General features: G+C 50.0%; 1 protein-coding gene across 4 annotated transcripts in view; it reads left to right on the top strand.

Annotated features, from left to right (window-relative positions):
- COL11A2 (collagen type XI alpha 2 chain) overlaps positions 1 to 11114 on the top strand; it is a 35644-nt gene extending 24530 nt beyond the window's left edge. For all 4 annotated transcript variants that reach the window (XM_007527416.3, XM_016190130.2, XM_016190129.2 and 1 more), the window contains 26 exons: positions 122 to 175; positions 394 to 501; positions 623 to 730; positions 869 to 922; positions 1026 to 1079; positions 1269 to 1376; positions 1588 to 1641; positions 1883 to 1936; positions 2171 to 2224; positions 2405 to 2458; positions 2773 to 2880; positions 3204 to 3257; positions 3428 to 3481; positions 3589 to 3642; positions 4201 to 4254; positions 4519 to 4626; positions 4743 to 4796; positions 4926 to 4979; positions 5200 to 5307; positions 5443 to 5496; positions 5803 to 5838; positions 7481 to 7534; positions 7616 to 7883; positions 8462 to 8574; positions 9344 to 9550; positions 10017 to 11114. In XM_007527416.3, the coding sequence (XP_007527478.1) occupies positions 122 to 175; positions 394 to 501; positions 623 to 730; positions 869 to 922; positions 1026 to 1079; positions 1269 to 1376; positions 1588 to 1641; positions 1883 to 1936; positions 2171 to 2224; positions 2405 to 2458; positions 2773 to 2880; positions 3204 to 3257; positions 3428 to 3481; positions 3589 to 3642; positions 4201 to 4254; positions 4519 to 4626; positions 4743 to 4796; positions 4926 to 4979; positions 5200 to 5307; positions 5443 to 5496; positions 5803 to 5838; positions 7481 to 7534; positions 7616 to 7883; positions 8462 to 8574; positions 9344 to 9550; positions 10017 to 10157 (2223 nt within the window). In that variant the 3' untranslated portion in view covers positions 10158 to 11114. The remainder of the gene's footprint in view (positions 1 to 121; positions 176 to 393; positions 502 to 622; positions 731 to 868; positions 923 to 1025; positions 1080 to 1268; positions 1377 to 1587; positions 1642 to 1882; positions 1937 to 2170; positions 2225 to 2404; positions 2459 to 2772; positions 2881 to 3203; positions 3258 to 3427; positions 3482 to 3588; positions 3643 to 4200; positions 4255 to 4518; positions 4627 to 4742; positions 4797 to 4925; positions 4980 to 5199; positions 5308 to 5442; positions 5497 to 5802; positions 5839 to 7480; positions 7535 to 7615; positions 7884 to 8461; positions 8575 to 9343; positions 9551 to 10016) is intronic.
- The last annotated feature ends 6009 nt before the right edge of the window (positions 11115 to 17123 follow it).

The following is a 17123-nucleotide window of genomic DNA, read 5'->3' as shown; positions in this document are numbered from 1 at the left end:
ATCTCTCTGAACCTGTCCCCCTTCTTAGTGTTCCTCCCTCCCTGCATATCTGCTGAACCCCTGTTCTTATGATTTACTTCTTCCCATCTCACGTCTGTTGCCTCAAATCTCTGGTTTACAGGGTGGGTCCGGTTTGAAGGGAAACGAAGGTCCGGCTGGCCCTCCTGGCCCTGCAGTGAGTCTGGGGTCTCTGAGGGGCAGTGGGGAGGGAGCAGCTGAGGTGGGGGCAGAGAGGTATCAACATCTAGGTGGGACTGTGGGACTGGCAGAGAGATTTTAGACTCAGCCATAATACATCTCCTTGGCATATTCTTCTGGGAGCTACAGTCAGTGTTCCTTTGTGGGAGTTCTGTGTTCTCTTCCTTGGGGATAAGGAAGACTGTCTTGTCTCAGGGCTCCCCTGGAGAGCGAGGTGCAGCAGGATCAGGGGGACCTATTGGCCCCCCAGGGCGCCCAGGACCTCAAGGACCCCCTGGAGTAGCAGGAGAAAAAGGTGTTCCGGTGAGTGTGGGGTGTCTGGGGAGAGTCAATAAGGAGGATTCTTTGAACTGCTAGGTTACTGGGTTTCCTGTGGGACTGAAAGTCTTCTTTTAGTCACGACTTATTTCTTCACTTCCAACAGGGTGAAAAGGGCCCTATTGGTCCCACAGGCCGTGATGGGATACAGGGTCCTGTGGGGCTTCCTGGTCCTGCTGGACCCCCAGGAGTGTCAGGAGAGGATGGAGACAAGGTGAGGGAACCTGCAGGCCCTGAACCCAGTTCTCCTTTCAGATGAGATCACTGATCTGATTGAGGAGCCTGTGCCCTGTCCTGTTATTCTCCCCAATCCACCCAGCTTCTTTAATATCTCATCTGCCGTTTCCTCCAGGGTGAAGTAGGAGACCCCGGACAGAAGGGCACCAAAGGGAACAAGGGTGAACATGTAAATATTTGTTCATGATCTTTGCTTCTGACCTCTGACCTTTAACTTCATTTCACCATGTCTCTCTCTGTCTTAATGTCTCTGACTCCCCTTTCTCCTCCAGGGCCCTCCTGGACCCCCTGGACCGATTGGGCCTGTGGGGCAGCCTGGAGCAGCGGTGAGTGACCGATGATGCCCTGTCTACCCCATCAGAGGCCTTGAGCAGTCCCCAATGTAGCCTCTGCCTTTGGGGTTGGGGAGCAGGGGCCTTTGGACCTGGTGTCCATGTCTATGATGGGTTTAAGGAATGAGGAAACATGGCCTGTGACCATCTCTGTGTCTTTGTGCCTGTCCTCCCCCACCTCAGGGAGCAGATGGGGAACCCGGAACTCGGGGACCCCAGGGACACTTTGGAGCAAAAGGTGATGAAGGAACGAGAGGATTCAATGGCCCTCCAGGACCCATTGGCTTACAGGTGGGTTGGGAATACAGACAGGGACTGAGAAGTGGAGTCAGGATAGGGCTGCTGTCTGCCCCCTGCCAGACCCCTGCAAGTGAGGATTGGGCAGGTGGGGGCAAAAGACTGGGGCGCATGTGGTATGTGAGTGGGAGGTAAGGGGGCATTTGCCTAGGACAGTCTTTGGTTGTGTTGGTCACCTGGGTCTGTGCTGTGTGTACCTGCACAGGGTTTGCCAGGCCCTTCAGGGGAGAAGGGAGAAACAGGAGATGTAGGCCCTATGGTGAGTGTGACCCCTCCTGACCCCAGGTTCATGTACTAGTGACCCCCTGCCTATCCAGCCTGTACTCCAACCCCACTGATCCCTTGCTCCTTGCTTGCTGCTCCCTAAAATGACTGCTCTGACTCCCCCTCTGTGCTCAGGGCAGAGCTCCGCCCTTCCCTGTCTTCCTATGTACTGTGTGTGTTTCTGCTGCTCTCTCTTACTCCTCTCTCCCATATTGGGTGTATCTGTTTCTCCCCAGGGACCACCTGGCCCCCCAGGACCTCGAGGCCCAGCTGGACCCAATGGAGCTGATGTGAGTCCTATTTGCCACCCCCCCTAACCCCACCCCATCCCTTCAGTGAAGTATGGCCAGTCCTCTGCCTCACTTTTCCCCAGACTGTAACCCTAGTCTCTTCTCAGGCTTCACCAGAAGCCATTGGCCCCTGGGGAGACCCCGAGCTGCCATGCTGTGACCTTGACTTCTCCAAGCCTCACCCCTGACACAGCACCTCCTCCCCTGAGCAACAACCCCCTATTTTTCTTCCAGGGTCCACAAGGTCCCCCAGGAGGTGTTGGGAATCTGGGTCCCCCTGGAGAGAAGGTAACTGGGGGTGAGGGGTTGAATAAATTACTCATGGGGGAGGTGAGGGTTGAATTTATGCTCATTTTGTTTGGGAGGGTAAAAGAGAATGAGGTATGGGGACTGTCATGTTTGTCTTGCGGGGGGTGGGGGTGGTGGGGAGGGGCTGGAAAGAGGTTTTTGACCCCAGTCTTCTTGCAGGGGGAGCCAGGAGAGTCAGGATCCCCTGGGGTCCAGGGTGAACCTGGTGTCAAGGTGAGTGAGTGAGTGTGCTGCAGCCCTGCTCCCCATCCTCCTCACTCTCCCTTAGCCCAGCCCCACTTCTCCTGTGACCTCCTGCACTGGAGCTCCTCCATCTGGCTTCCAAACAGTATCTTTGAGGCCTGAGTCTGAATGAGCGCTGCATCTTTCCCTTGATGGGAAGAGAGTTCTGGGACTCCCCTCTGGGCTGACTTTGTGTAAATTCCCCTGTCACTGAGGGGAGGCACAGAATGTTTTGGAAGCAGAAGCTGCGTCCTTGATCTTCTGAAGTCCTTGGAGATCATCTGTGTCCTTCTCTTGTCCTCTAGGGACCCCGTGGAGAGCGTGGAGAGAAAGGAGAGTCAGGGCAGGCAGGAGAGGCGGGACCACCAGGACCTAAAGGCCCGACTGGCGATGATGGCCCTAAAGGGAACCCTGTGAGTTGAGGGCCTGTGAGTGTGGGTGTGTATGAAGACCTTGGGGTGTCGGGAGTTTGGGTGGGGCAGGGGTGCTAGAGGGTAAGGTTTTCTGGGAGGGAATGTGGGGTCTGGGATCACTCTATCCTCTAGTTTATATTCTGAGCCATTGGAGGGCGTGCAGTCATGAGGTGGTGAATAGGGTTCAGGAACTCTTCTCCCTAGGTGCTGCAGATGGGCCCTACTGTAGAAAGGGGGAGTGGCAAGTGTCCTTGAGGGTCGGTGTTGGCTCAGGGTGGGCCTATGGGGGCTGTGAGCTTGACTCTTGTTCTCCCCTGGATTAGGGTCCTGTTGGTTTTCCCGGTGATCCTGGCCCTCCTGGAGAAGGCGGCCCTCGGGTGAGTCTTACCCAGGGAAGAAAGGAATGAGGGGCCCCTCTCGAGGGCCTCTTTGTGGCTTGGGTATGAAAACTAGAGTTATAGCAGGGGAGATAGGAGGGCTTTTGGTTTTGGGGCATGATACCAGCCAAGCTGTGCCTCCCCCCACTGACCTTACTTCGTCTCTACAGGGCCAGGATGGTGCTAAGGGTGACCGTGGGGAAGATGGCGAGCCAGGACAGCCTGTGAGTGACCAGTGGTCCCTCTCCCTATCCTGACCCCAAGTGTCCAGGCCCTCTACCCCTGTCTCTGCCCCACTCCCTGACTGCCCACCCTATTTCTCCCTCCACAGGGGTCCCCTGGTCCCACTGGGGAGAATGGACCTCCTGGACCACTTGGAAAGCGGGTGAGTGAGGTGGACACCCAGGACCTTGAAAAATAGCTTTTGGACAGGTGAATAAAGGTTAGGGCCATGGCAGATGGGATGGACAGAGGGGTCCTGTATCCAGGTTGCCCTTGGTTTGGTTAGGGTTAGGACTGGGGTTGGGGTTGAAGTTATAGTGTGCTATGAATATTTGGGTGTGCTTATTCCTGAGTTTTGGTCTGTTGTTCTTGTTATGGGTGGTATGTACTGATCAATCAGGATGGACATTGGAGGAAGACTCTGGCTTTTCTGGAGGACTCAGGGGCAGTGGCAAGGATAAGCCCTCTAATTCTTGGGGTAGAAGGTAGGATGCTAGGTGTTCTATGGGCAACTGACTCTTCACCAGATGCACAAACTAGTTGATATCTTAACTGGTACAGCTATACTGGGTCTCACTATCTGTGACTCAGTCTTTGCTCTTGTGCCTGTACTTGTGCAGGTGTGTGTGTGTGTTTCCATGTTCATGTTCACGCTCAGGGGAAAGAGAAAGAGTGAGTCTGGCTACTCACTGTCTCATCCACTAACTGTCTTCCCCTACAGGGTCCTGCTGGCACACCTGGACCTGAGGGGCGACAAGGAGAAAAGGGAGCTAAGGTGAGGGAGGGGCCCTGGAGGGTGACAGTCTTTCCATCATCTCACCTCTCTTACTGCTCAGATTCCTCTGCCTCCGGGTCCCCCCTCCCCCAGCCACATTGAGCCCCTTTTGGGGAGAGGTTCCCCCATCCCTGTTCCAACCCCAGCCAGATGGTATTGGAGTTTGACGCCTCCTTTTCCTCATTCTGTCCATCCTGGAACCTCTGAATCCCTTCACATCCCTTCCTCTGCCCTTTAGGACACAGTCCTGTATGTGTGTTTCAGGGGGACCCTGGTGCTGTGGGCGCCCCAGGGAAGACAGGCGCTGTGGGGCCTGCTGGCCCAGCAGGAAAGCCGGGTCCTGATGGTCTGAGAGGGCTTCCAGGCTCAGTGGTGAGTCATGGAATGGAGAGACTTGCCTGGGGCTAAGGGGAGGGAGTGAAGGGCCTTGGGGGGGGGGTTGGTGAACAGGGAAGACACTTCTTGATCTCTGTTTCCCAAATCTGTAGGGCCAGCAAGGTCGTCCTGGGGCCACTGGCCAGGCTGGGCCTCCAGGTCCTGTGGTGAGTGACTGGTTTGGGTAGGTGGGTGGGGGTGGGGGTGGTGCACCCATAGTGTTGTCTAAAGTCCTGGAGCAAGTGGGAGGTGGTGGAGCAAGAGCTGGGGTCCTACCTCTCCCTCTCTTTCCACAGGGACCCCCAGGGCTTCCTGGCCTTCGAGGTGATGCTGGAGCCAAAGGAGAGAAGGTGAGTGACTGAGAGATATGTGTCCAGGTATCTCCCCATATCTTCATCTCTGAAATGTATGAGTACCCCAGTACCCACACTCTGCTTCAAGCTTTCAGCACTATGTTTTTTTGGGTTTCTACTTAACTTTATGGTCAGGTCCTGTGCCTAAGACTCTTGTATTTTCTGGGTTCTATACTCACTATACCTCCCCTTCCCTGCCTGCCTGTTTCTTCTCCAGGGTCACCCAGGTCTCATTGGACTGATTGGGCCTCCTGGAGAGCAGGGAGAGAAGGGAGACCGGGGACTTCCTGGCCCTCAAGGCTCCACTGGACAGAAAGGAGAGACTGTGAGTAGTATGCCTGGTCCTGGAAGGTCTGGGGGTGAGAGCAGGGATCTTTGTAGGGACAGAGGAAGACTCAGCTCTGATACGGAGGTAGGGGAGGCAGGATGAATCCACTGAACAGGGGTCTCCCCTTCCTAGGGTATCCCAGGAGCATCTGGCCCCATCGGTCCTGGAGGGCCCCCTGGTCTTCCTGTAAGTACACCACCTATTCTCCCACTACAGCCCTTAAACTACTGCTTCCTCCTCCATAATCCCTCATTGGTTTCCATGGCAACCTCCAGCCCAACAAGTCCAGACTCCAGTGTCCCCCATCTGTACTTTCACCTGCAGTGTTCTCTCCCCATCCTTCCAGGGCCTCCACCGTTTCCCCAGGTTCTTCCCTCATACCTGCCCTGCCTGTAGTGACCCCAAATCTGTGGACTCATGACCTTGCCTTTCCATTCCCCATGGCCCCACTTTGCTCTGTGGTGACCACTCTTTCTTCTTTTTCATTTACAGGGACCTGCTGGCCCCAAAGGAGCCAAAGGAGCCAGTGTAAGTGCTCCCCAACTCTGACCTTTGCGTCCTCCCTCCCCCAGCTGGACCAGCCTGTCTCTCTGGGGCACCCACTCTTCTCCAGGGGAGCACTTCATCAAAGCCCTGAGATCAATATGACCGTCTGCGACCTTGATCTTATGCTTGACTTATTTTTGTCAGCATTGGGGCTTCACCCCTCCAGGCCAATTAAAAAAATTCTTTTATTATCTTTATTTATTGGATAGAGACAGCCAGAAATTGAGAGGGCAAGGGGACATAGAGAGACAGAGAGACACCTGCAGACCTGCTTTACCACTCGCAAAGCTTTCCCCCTGCAGGTGGGGACTGGGGCCTTGAACCTGGCCAACTTTTTTTTTTAATTTATTTATAAAATAGTAAATATTGACAAAAAACATAGGATAAGGTAGGGGGGGGGCGGATAAAATTCCACACATTTCCCACCACCAGAGTTCCATATCCCATCCCTTCCACTGGAAGCTTTCCTATTCTTATCTCTCTGAGAGCATGGACCCAGGATGATTATGGGGTGCAGGAAGTGGAAGGTCTGGCTTCTGTAATTGCTTCTCTGCTGAACATGGGAGTTGGCAGGTTGATTGATACTCCCAGCCTGTTTCTGTCTTTCCTTAGTGGGGTAGGGCTCTTGAGAGATGGGGTTCCATGGTACATTGGTGAGGTTGTCTACCTGAGGGAGTCAGGTTGGCGTCACGACGGTAGCATCTGCAACGTGGTGTCTGAAAAATCATTAAGATACAAAGCAGAACTATAGCAGGCTACAGCAGGTGAGATTTGGGGTCTCCATTTTGGAAAAAAATTAGTAGGTCTATTTTAGGTATCTTCCAAGGGGCCCATGACTTTACTAATTTTTGCCTGAGTCTGACAGCTAATATGCAGGTGGGCCAAAGGTATTTTCTGGGGAGATGGTGTCGGGTTGGAAATAGGACTAGAAAGCTAGATCAGGGACGAAAGTAGCTCCCAAACTGGGGAATGTTATGCATATACAAACTATTGTACTTACTGTTGAATGTGAAACATTAATTCCCCAATTAAAAAAAAAAGGAATTTTAAAGAAAAAAAAAAGAAAGTAGCTCTCAAATCTGGGAAAAATATATTAATACCATTAACTGTAAACCCCATTGATTTGATCTAAGGCCTATATTCAGTGCAGGAGTATAGGTATCCAGGCCAACTTTTTCAGATAGAGAGAGGGAGAGAGAGAGAGATGGGGGGGAGGGGGGGAAGACAGACAGGGACAGGGGACAGGGGACAGGGGACCGGGTGGTGGCGCACCTGGTTGAGCACATATTACAATCTGCAAGGACCTGATTTCAAGCCCCTTGTCCTAACTTGCAGTGGGAAAGCTTTGTGAGTAGTGAAGCAGTGCTGCAGGAGCCTCTCTATCTCCCCCTTCCCTTTCCTCTAGATTTATTATTGTCTATATCCAATAAATAAATAAAGATAATTTAAAAAATTTTAATTAAAAAAAAGACACCACAGCACTGAATCTTCCCTTTGTGCAGTGGGCTTCAGCTGGAACTTGGGTCTTGTGCATAATAAAGTAAGCATACTATCTAGGTGAACTACCTTGCCTGCCCTATGCTCAATTTCTTGACCCCTTGTGATCTCATTTACTCCTTTGCAGGGCCCAGCTGGACCCAAGGGAGAAAAGGGTGTTCAAGGTCCTCCCGGACACCCGGTAAGTTACCAGTCAAGGCCCAGCTCTCTGACAGGCCCTCATACCTGCTTCATCACTTATCTTCACCATCTGTTCCTCCAGGGCCCCCCAGGTGAGGTGATCCAGCCCCTGCCCATCCAGATGCCCAAGAAGACCCGGCGCTCAGTGGATGGAAGCCGCTTGATTCAGGAAGATGAGGTCATGCCAACTGAGGAGGGCCCAGGCAGTCCTGGGGGGCTGGAGGAGATCTTTGGCTCCCTTGACTCCCTGAGGGAGGAGATTGAGCAGATGAGGCGGCCAACGGGGACCCAGGACAGCCCTGCTCGCACCTGCCAGGACCTAAAACTCTGCCATCCGGAGCTGCCCGATGGTCAGTGCTAGGCTCGGGGACACACAGTGCAAAGAACTGTGTGGACAGCAGAGTGGATACTGACCATCTAGGGGATGGTGTATGTGTAGGGGGTGAGGGTAAGGGAAATGAGCAGCAGCTCTTTACCAACCAGGTCAGAAATACCTCAGTATTTAAGCAACTGATCTGGTCCTGCTGGTGCATATTGGCTCACTAGTCACCAAGAACCTACAGGAACAGATGAAATACACATGTGCACACATGCTTGCAATCACGCAGATGGACCCTGTGTGGCCCTGCAATGCGTGTGCTGATCATGCATTGCACCAGTATGGGTGTATTTGTGCCCCTGCCTCCTTTGATCAGGAGCCTGGGGGTGCTCTAGGGGAGGGCTGTCAGAGATGGGTAGGGGGCACAAGGTGATGAGGAAAACTGAAGTAGGGTGGCTCGTGGGGGTGTGTCAGGAGAGCAGACAAGGAGATGGCCATGTGGGAGGGCTGGGAGCTTGAAGCAGTAGGGGGCTTGGGGATGTGGGTGTGAAGGGCATGTCAGGTCAAAGATCACTGGGTCCTGATCTTCCTCTGACTTTCACCCAACAGGGGAGTACTGGGTGGATCCCAACCAGGGCTGTGCTCGGGATGCCTTCCTGGTTTTCTGCAATTTTACAGCCGGTGGGGAAACCTGTGTGACGCCCAGGGATGATGTTACACAGGTGAGAACTGGCCTTTCCTGCCATGCTCCTTGCCCCATGGTATACCCCAGCGAGCCCAGTGGTTCCTGAGTCTGTGTCACAAGTACAGTATCTGATGGTGGTTCTCTATTCCCTATTCCATCTCAAAATGATCTCTAAAGCTATTTTTTTGTTTGTTTACTGCCACTGGGGTTATTGCTGGGGCTCGGTGACAGCATTATGAATTCACTAGTCCTAGAAAACAGTTTTCTTTTTTATCCTTTCTATTTAATTTGATGGGACAGAGAGAAGTTAAGAGGGAGAGAGAAAGAGGGACACCTCTAGACCTGCTTCACTGTTTATGAAACTTCCCCCCTGCAGGTGGGGAGTGGGTACTTGAACCTGGGTCCTTGTGCATGGTAATAGGTACATCAGCTGGGCATACCATCACTGGCTCTCTCTAAAGCTCATTTTGTCAGCTTTCCTGGACAACTCAGGATGAAAATTTGCCTTTCATTTACTTAGTGCCCTGGCTCCTACTCATGGCTTCCCCAGTTCTTTCCTTTTACCCCCTACCACTTCTGACCTAGGTTCAGTTGCCCTGCTTCTGTAGCTGTTTCTTGAGCACATCTCTGCTCCTGATTGCAGCCTCTCTCCTGTCAGTTCTATTTATTTATTTATTTATTACCAGAGCACTGCTCAACTCTGGCTTATGGTGGTGTAGGGGATTGAACCTGGGATTTAGGATCCCCAAGCATGACAGTCTCTTTGTATAACCATTATGCCATCTACCTCCGCCCTCTCCTGCCAGTTCTCCTATGTGGACTCAGAAGGCTCCCCCATTGGTGTGGTCCAGCTCACCTTCTTGCGGCTACTCAGTGTCTCAGCCCACCAGGATGTCTCCTACCCCTGCTTGGGGGTCCACCGGGATGGGCCCCTGAGGCTCCGGGGAGCCAATGAGGATGAACTGAGCCCAGAGACCAGCCCCTATGTCAAAGAATTCAGAGATGGCTGTCAGGTGGGAGTCAGGACAAGCTGGGCAGGGTGTGGATTGCCCAGTCAGACTGGAGGAAGACACTGTGGGCAAGGGCACCCAGGGATAGTAGGAGTCCAGCTTTCTGGCATTGGGTAGCCCCCTACGGAATTTAGATAGGGGGGTGCGGAGAGTGAAAAAGGTGGAAAGTGGGGTGCACATACACATCTCAGTGGAATTACACAGACACTACAGAGAATAGCAAGGATGAGCCTACAGCCACTCAGACTGGCGCAGGAGCATGCACACACAAACATCCTACCTAGCTTTTCCAACCTCAACCTTCTGGAAGACATTTTAGGAAATTTTGCATGCCTTAAGATGTGACACCGGTTGAAGAGTTAGAATCGTGAGGCACTGAGGAGAGGCAAGCCTGGGTCTGAGATGGCAGCAACTGTGGGGTGTGTACACCTCCACCATGCTCACTCTTCTCTCTCTTCTCTCTTTCCAGACACAGCAAGGTCGGACAGTGCTGGAGGTGCGAACCCCTGTGTTAGAGCAGCTGCCAGTGCTAGATGCCTCCTTCTCAGACCTGGGAGCCCCACCGAGGCGGGGAGGGGTGCTGCTGGGTCCTGTCTGCTTCATGGGCTAGGACCTTCCTTTCTGTGTGACCCTGCCCATTGGAAGCAGGCCCATCTGGAATCCCACAGAACCAGCTCCATGCCACCTCCCAAGAGGGTGCCTCATCATCAGGGGCACCATGGGCCAGGGCACTAAGCACCCCCACTCAGGGGCAGCCCAGGGGAGGGTTGAAGGGGATTCCTGGACACCACAGGGCTGGGGAGGCATTTGAGACTCAGCCCTCCCACCTGGAGCCTGTGACCTGTTAGACAGCTGACACCCTTATTTAAAACTCACCTCCTCATCTCCCCCAACAAGAGGAAGAGAATGGACACTGTGTATTTTCTATTTAAAAATAATTATATTAATTATTTAAAGAGTTGAAGATAAAATAACAGAAAAGGTAAAAGAGAGAAATGCTAACCAATCATGGACTTTGGAGATCAGGCTCTCCAGGAGCCCTGACACCCACATTCTTGCCTCCTGGCTTTCCTCAGTGACTGTATGTGGGTTTTTCTGGCTGAACCCCAGCTCCCCCAACCCTACTTGTAAGCCCACTGTGAACATTGAATATATGGTCTCCTTTGCCTCAGGGTTGAGACTCTCTTTGCCCTGAATGGGGCTTCCCATCTCTACCTACCAGGTGCTCAGCTCCCCAACCCACATAACTGCCATCTTTTACTTGGTCTGGGATTTGCAGGAACCACATGGCCCCAGGGACCAGACTACTCCCCAAAGGAATAGTGAGGGTGATGTGTAGGGTCACTGTTTAGCTGATTATTAAGGTATTGACTTTTTCTATAATAGCTGGGAAGTTGCCACAGCCCTGAGCCCCTTGAGTATCCATCAACACCCTAGCCTCCCCAGACTCTCCCCAGGCCACTCCTCCTCACCTCACCTTTCTTGATCGTACAGCTGAAGGGCTAAATGTGTGCCCCTGTGACCAGTGCCTGTTCTGACTGATGGTTAAAAATGTGATTGTCTCCTCCCAGGGTATATGTGTGTGGTGCTTGTCTTGTTATTTCAGTCTCTACCCTGATTCCCCTCCCACACCCCATCTTCTGGGCTGAACAATTTATTACCAGATCTAGCTTAATCCTAATTCCATGGAGTGCCAGCCCAGCTGGGGGTGTGAGGGTCCACAGAAGGTTTATGAATCCAGGCTGAAAAACACAGAATCACCACTACAGACTCCCAGCAATGCCGGGGGTGGTGTGTGGGGGCTTGGGGTTTTGTCAGACATGTGCTGCATTGGTTCTGGGTGAGGTGTGCCTGTCCATCCTGATCCCAGCTTAACAGAGCTTCCCAGTACAATATGGTCTCCCAGCATGACTCCTCTCCCATTTTTAGGGGGACTTCAGGGATGGGGGGAGCCTTAGATGATTGAGTCTACACTTTTTGCAAATGAGATGACTGACTCTGACTTCCATAACAATGGCTAATGGACTGTACCTCTGTTCAGGCTGCCCTTCTTCATCAGGCTTGTGGATTTTTTTTTTCCCCTATAGGGTTACCACTGGGGCTTGGTGCTGGCACTACAAATCCACTGCTCCTGGTGGCCATTTTTTCCCATTATATTGGATAGAAGAGAGAGAAATTGAGAGAGGAGGGGGAGATAAAGAGGGAGAGAGAGAGACACCAGCAGACCTGCTTTGCTGCTTGTGAAGCATACCCTCCTGCAGGTGGGGAGCCGGGGCTCAAACCTGGATCCTCATGTGGGTCCTTTTGCTCTTGTGCTTAATACCTTGTGCACTCAAACGGGTGCATCACTGCCCAACTCCCTATTTTTTTTTAAATTGTTATCCCTAGGGCTCAGTGTCATCACTATGAATTCACTGGCAGGTGGGGTGGGAAGGGCTCTGATCTAAGGTGAAAGAAAGTCCCTCCTCTGGGACTCCCCCAAAGCCTGGGGCTTTGGGGAGCTCCTGGCCTCTGCAGTCCCCAGGTCCCTGTGCTGAGACCATGGAACACTAAAATGCTAGAGGATTCAGACATCCTAAAACACTGCTCCTCCATCACCCACAGAACCTTCTCTACCACTCCCACCTCTAACTCAGGAGAAGGCCAAATGCCAGGACAGTTTCTTGACCTTCTTATGTGGGGTCAGGCAATGTGTGGGACTTCTGGGGTCACCCATACCACCTCAAGGAGCTTCACACAGCAGCCTTTCTGACTTTCACCATCACAGGCCTCTGCTGAAGAGAAAAGCAGGCATTAAGTATATACCCTTGCCTGGCCCACTCCCAGTCAAGCTAGGCCACAGCTGGGTGTTTTCTGTGCAACTGCAGCCAAACACACAGAGGCCCCCTCAGAGCACAAAAGGGGAGTGTTCCCCAAGGTCACTTTTGGTGAGATGCTCTGAACTCAGAAGGCTTTTGCTTCATGGAGACACTCCTATACACTCAATCAAATAATATTTATACATGGTGGTTAGGTTCCCAGGCCAATCCACAAAAGCCTATTTAACTACTTTGCCAGTTATCCCCACATAACAGTTTTATTAGCCATCTGTGCCAAGTTGTAGCTGAGGATGCCAGGCCCAGCGTCCTCTCCCAGAGGAGAGACTCCCTCTCATCCTCCACCACAAAGCAGGTCTATCAGAGCAAGATGGGTGGGTGGGGGGGGTTAATGTCAGGACTGCAGAGGTGGGGCTGCAGGGGTGGGTGTGAATACGTGGACACGTGGGTGCTGGACACGTGGGTGCTGGACACGTGGGTGCTGGGAGTGACTCCAGTGGAGGAGGCTTCTGGATGGGGTAGAACAGAGAGGAGAGAGAGACAAAGATTTGGGGAACTATGAGTCAGGACACCTACTTTTGCAGGAGGGGCTGTGCTCTGAAATGTCTCCACATCTTTCAAAATAGTTTAATTTGAACCCATAGGAAAGAGAGAGTCATTGAGAGAATGTGAAAAGGTAAGTGATGTGATGAAGACGAGTGCAAGTGTGAAGGGCTAGAATATAGACACACAGGCAGCAGCAGGCTTAGAGGCTCTGGGGAGGATGGAGGAGTGAGGTACAGTGGGAAGGCTTCTGGCATGGCTCCACTAATCTATCACATTCTTATAAATGCTTCTCAATTTGGGGCTGATATTTTTGCCACCTGAATTTATGGTCAAAAGACAGCTTATATGTGTGGATGGAGTTGGACTCTCAAGCATGAGGTCCTGAGTTCAATCCCTGGTAGCACATGTACCAGAGTGATGTCTGCTTCTTTCTCTCCTCCTATCTTTCTCATGAATAAATTAATAAATTCTTTAAAAAAAAACAGCTTATGTCATCTAAGAGGTGGTGCAGTAGATAAAGCACTGAACTCTGAAACATGAGGTTCTGAGTTCATTCCCCTGTAGCACATGTAGCAGAGTGATGCTCTGGTTCTCTTTTACTTTCTGCTGTCTCTCTCATTAATAAGCAGAATCTTTGAAAAAAAACAAAACATTTTTTACACATAAACTACTTAGGTCACTGTAGCTAAGATCACTCCATGCTCCACAAGGCCAAGAGCTGCCTAACCCCATCCCTGCCTATGTTGCATGCTGGGATTTGTAGTTTCTGAATGGCTCAAGGTAGAGGGAGGTGGGTCAAAGTGAGACTCCCAACAGCCTCAGAAAGGAGTTTCTGTGTAGTGGAGACTGGGTACCCACTTTTGTATGGTTGTGTATTCCCTTGCATACTGCAGGTGTGGTGTGGTCAGTAGGGAGTGTTAGGGGCACACGTCAGCTTCTTCCTGGGCAACTGCATTGCGTTGGCCTTGATCATGCTTCCACATCTGACCTGCTGAAGGAGGAGTCATCTGTGAGTGCCTGCAGCTGGCTTTCTGTCCTCTCTCTCCTCTGTCTCCCTCTTAATTTCTCTTTTAATTCTCACCAAATAAAATAAGTATTCCCATTCTTTCTCCCTCCCTCCTTCCCTCCCTCCTTCCTTCATTTCTCTTCTTTCATGTTGGACACTATGGCAGCTGGTGTAGAAGTCATGCTGCAGGTGGCTTGGATCCATGATAACTTGCACAAAATGCTCACTGGGGCTATTTCGCAGACTTAGGTTGGAGGGTGGTCCTTATGTTAGCAGGTAGGAGGCCTCTCTAAAAAAGGCTTCTGGGGAGTTGGACGGTAGCGAAGCGGGTTAGGTGAAGCAGGTTTGCAGGTGTCTGTCTCTCTCTCCCCCTCTCTGTATTCCCCTCCTCTCTCCATTTCTCTCTGTCCTATCCAACGACGATGACATCAATAACAACAACAATAAAACAAGGGCAACAAAAGGGAATAAGTAAATAAATAAAAAAGATAAAAAATAAAATAAAATAAAAAAGGCTTCTCCAGGGAGTCAGGCGGTGGCGCAGTGGGTTAAGTGCACATGGTGTGAAGTGCAAGGACTGGCCTAAGGATCCCGGTGCAACCCTCCCCCCCCCCCCCCCCGCAGGGGGAGTCGCTTCACAGGTAGTGAAGCAGGTCTGTAAGTGTCTGTCTTTCTCTCCCTCTCTCTGTTTTCCCCTTCTCTCTCCATCTCTCTGTCCTACCCAACAACGACAGCAACATAGGAAGTCAGGCAGTAGTGCAGCGGGTTAAGTGCAGTGGCTGCAAAGCGCTAGGACCAGCTTAAGGATCCCGGTTCAAGCCCCCGGCTCCCCTGCAGGGGAGTCACTTCACAATCGGTGAAGCAGGTGTGCAGGTGTCTTTTTCTCCCTCTCTCTATCTTCCCCTCCTCTTTCCATTTCTCTCTGTCCTATCCAACAACGATGACAACAATAAAACAACAAGGGCAACAAAAGGGAATAAATAAATAAATAAATATTAAAAAAGAAAGAAAAAAATAACCACAACATAAAGCAACAAGGTCAACAAAAGGAAATAAATATTCTTTAAAAAAGAATTAGCTCTCATGTAATTCACAATAAACTTCCAAGACCTACCTACCCTTTGACTAGTTGAAAGGAGTTCTATTGGTGAAATGGATTCTCTCAAGTTATCATAATTGTTATTTTTACTTACTCTCCTATGGACTTGTCACTTTTTCACATTTAAATCTTTGGGTGAGGGAATAGAATCTTAGAGGTTCAAAGTGGGAGCTTTCCCAGTTTCCAAAATTGCAGCAGTAAATTCACATAATATCTCCAGGGGCAGATTCATCATAGAACCTTTTTTGGTTTCCTCTAAATTTTCTTTAAGGTTATCATGAATTATCACCTTAAAGACATTCTCCTTCACATGCCTCAATGTTCAAAATAGTCCTCTTGCTAGATTGGGTTTTCCTAATTAAATGTAACTGTGGATCCCGAATTCCAAAGTTGTTAGATTTCTATAATGTTGTCCTTGCTCTAAAGTGTTTAAATGGATTGTTGAGTGTCTCCGGACAGATCCAACACTGTGACAGATCTGGAGAGCAGAACATTAGGGTTATTTGTGTTATCCTGTGAGAGACTCTGGCATGATCTTTAGGATAAAGCTCTTTTAACCCAGAGTGAATGAAAGGAGGTGCAGTGAATTGCCTCCTTTCTGTATGTACTGAAAGAAATGTGTTTTTGAAGTTTACAAGCTCTTTGTTTTGATGATTCCTTCTGGCTTAGTTCCCAGCACTTTTAAACTGCATGTCTTGAGAGTTTGCCAAGATTATTTATATGGTCGTAATTTCTGTATCTACTAGAATTGGACTATTTTTTAAATTCCAATTCCTAACTTCTTTTGTAATTTTATTAAACTCGCAAAGGGCCCATTACAATTTTGGATTTCCAATATTCCTTGAATTAATAAGCTATGATCAGACAAGACATTTTATCTCCATCTTCTCTGAGTCAGATGTGATATTTTATTTCTATTCTCCCTGACTTTTAAAACATATTTTATATATATATATATATATATATATATATATATAGAGAGAGAGAGAGAGAGAGAGAGAGAGAGAGGGGGGGGGAGAAATTGAGAGGGGAGAGAGAGATAGAGAGGGAGAGAGACAGACACCTGCAGCTCTGCTTCACTTGTGAAGTTTTCCCCCTGAAGGTGGAGACCAGGGACTTGAATGAGGTTCCTTGTGCCCTGTAATGTGGGCGCTTAACCAGGTGAACAACCACCTGGCTCCTCTTCCCTGACTTTTCAGATTACCTTTTATTTTTCATTTAACAACTTCTCATGATAGTTTTGCTTCCATTAAAAGCTACTAAGTGGGGTGTGGGAGGTAGAGCAGTAGCTAAGGCTTTGACTTCTCAAGCATGATGTTTTGATTTTTAACCTCTGGCATTTTATGTGCCGGGTGATGCTCTGGTGTCCTCTCTCTCTCTTTCTCTCTCTCTCTTCTTCCCTCCATCTCTCTCTTACTAATAAATGAATTGGGACAAGGCAGTGGTGCACCTAGTAGAGCACATGTTACTATCTGCAAGGACATGGGTTCTAGCCTTCAGTCCTCATATGCTGGAGGGAAGCTTCATTGGAGGTGAAGCAGAGTCGCAAGTGGCTCTCTCTTTCCATTGTTTGTTTGTTTATTTATTTATTATTATTATTAAATATTTATTTATTAATGAGAAAGATAGGAGGAGAGAGAGAGAGAAAGAACCAGACATCACTCTGGCACATGTGCTACTGGGGATTGAACTCAGAACTTCATGCTTGAGAGTCCAATGCTCTATCCACTGTGCTACCTCTCGGACCACTTTATTTATTTACTACCAGAGCACTGCTCAGCACAGGCTGATGGTGGTGTGGGGATTGAACCTGGGACTTTGGAGCCTCAGGCATAAGAGTCTGTTTGCATAATGATTATGCTACCCTAACCTTGTCTCTCTCCTTCTCTAGCTCCCCATTCTTTCTCAATTTCTCTATCCAAAATAAATAATAAAGTTAAAAAATTGTTAAAATACGAATTAATAAATATCAAAAAATAGTTACTGAGAGAAGGCATACATTTTTATTAATTTATTGATAAAATTAGATATTAGGACCACAGGATAAGTGGGGTACAAATCCATACAATTCCCACCACCAGGGTTCCACATCCCATCCGTTATTGGAAA

This window comes from Erinaceus europaeus, chromosome 4 (genome assembly GCF_950295315.1).
Source record: "Erinaceus europaeus chromosome 4, mEriEur2.1, whole genome shotgun sequence".
NCBI classification, from domain to species: Eukaryota; Metazoa; Chordata; class Mammalia; order Eulipotyphla; family Erinaceidae; genus Erinaceus; species Erinaceus europaeus.
The sequence above is the reverse complement of the archived record's forward strand: the minus strand, read 5'-3'. Positions and strand labels throughout refer to the sequence as shown.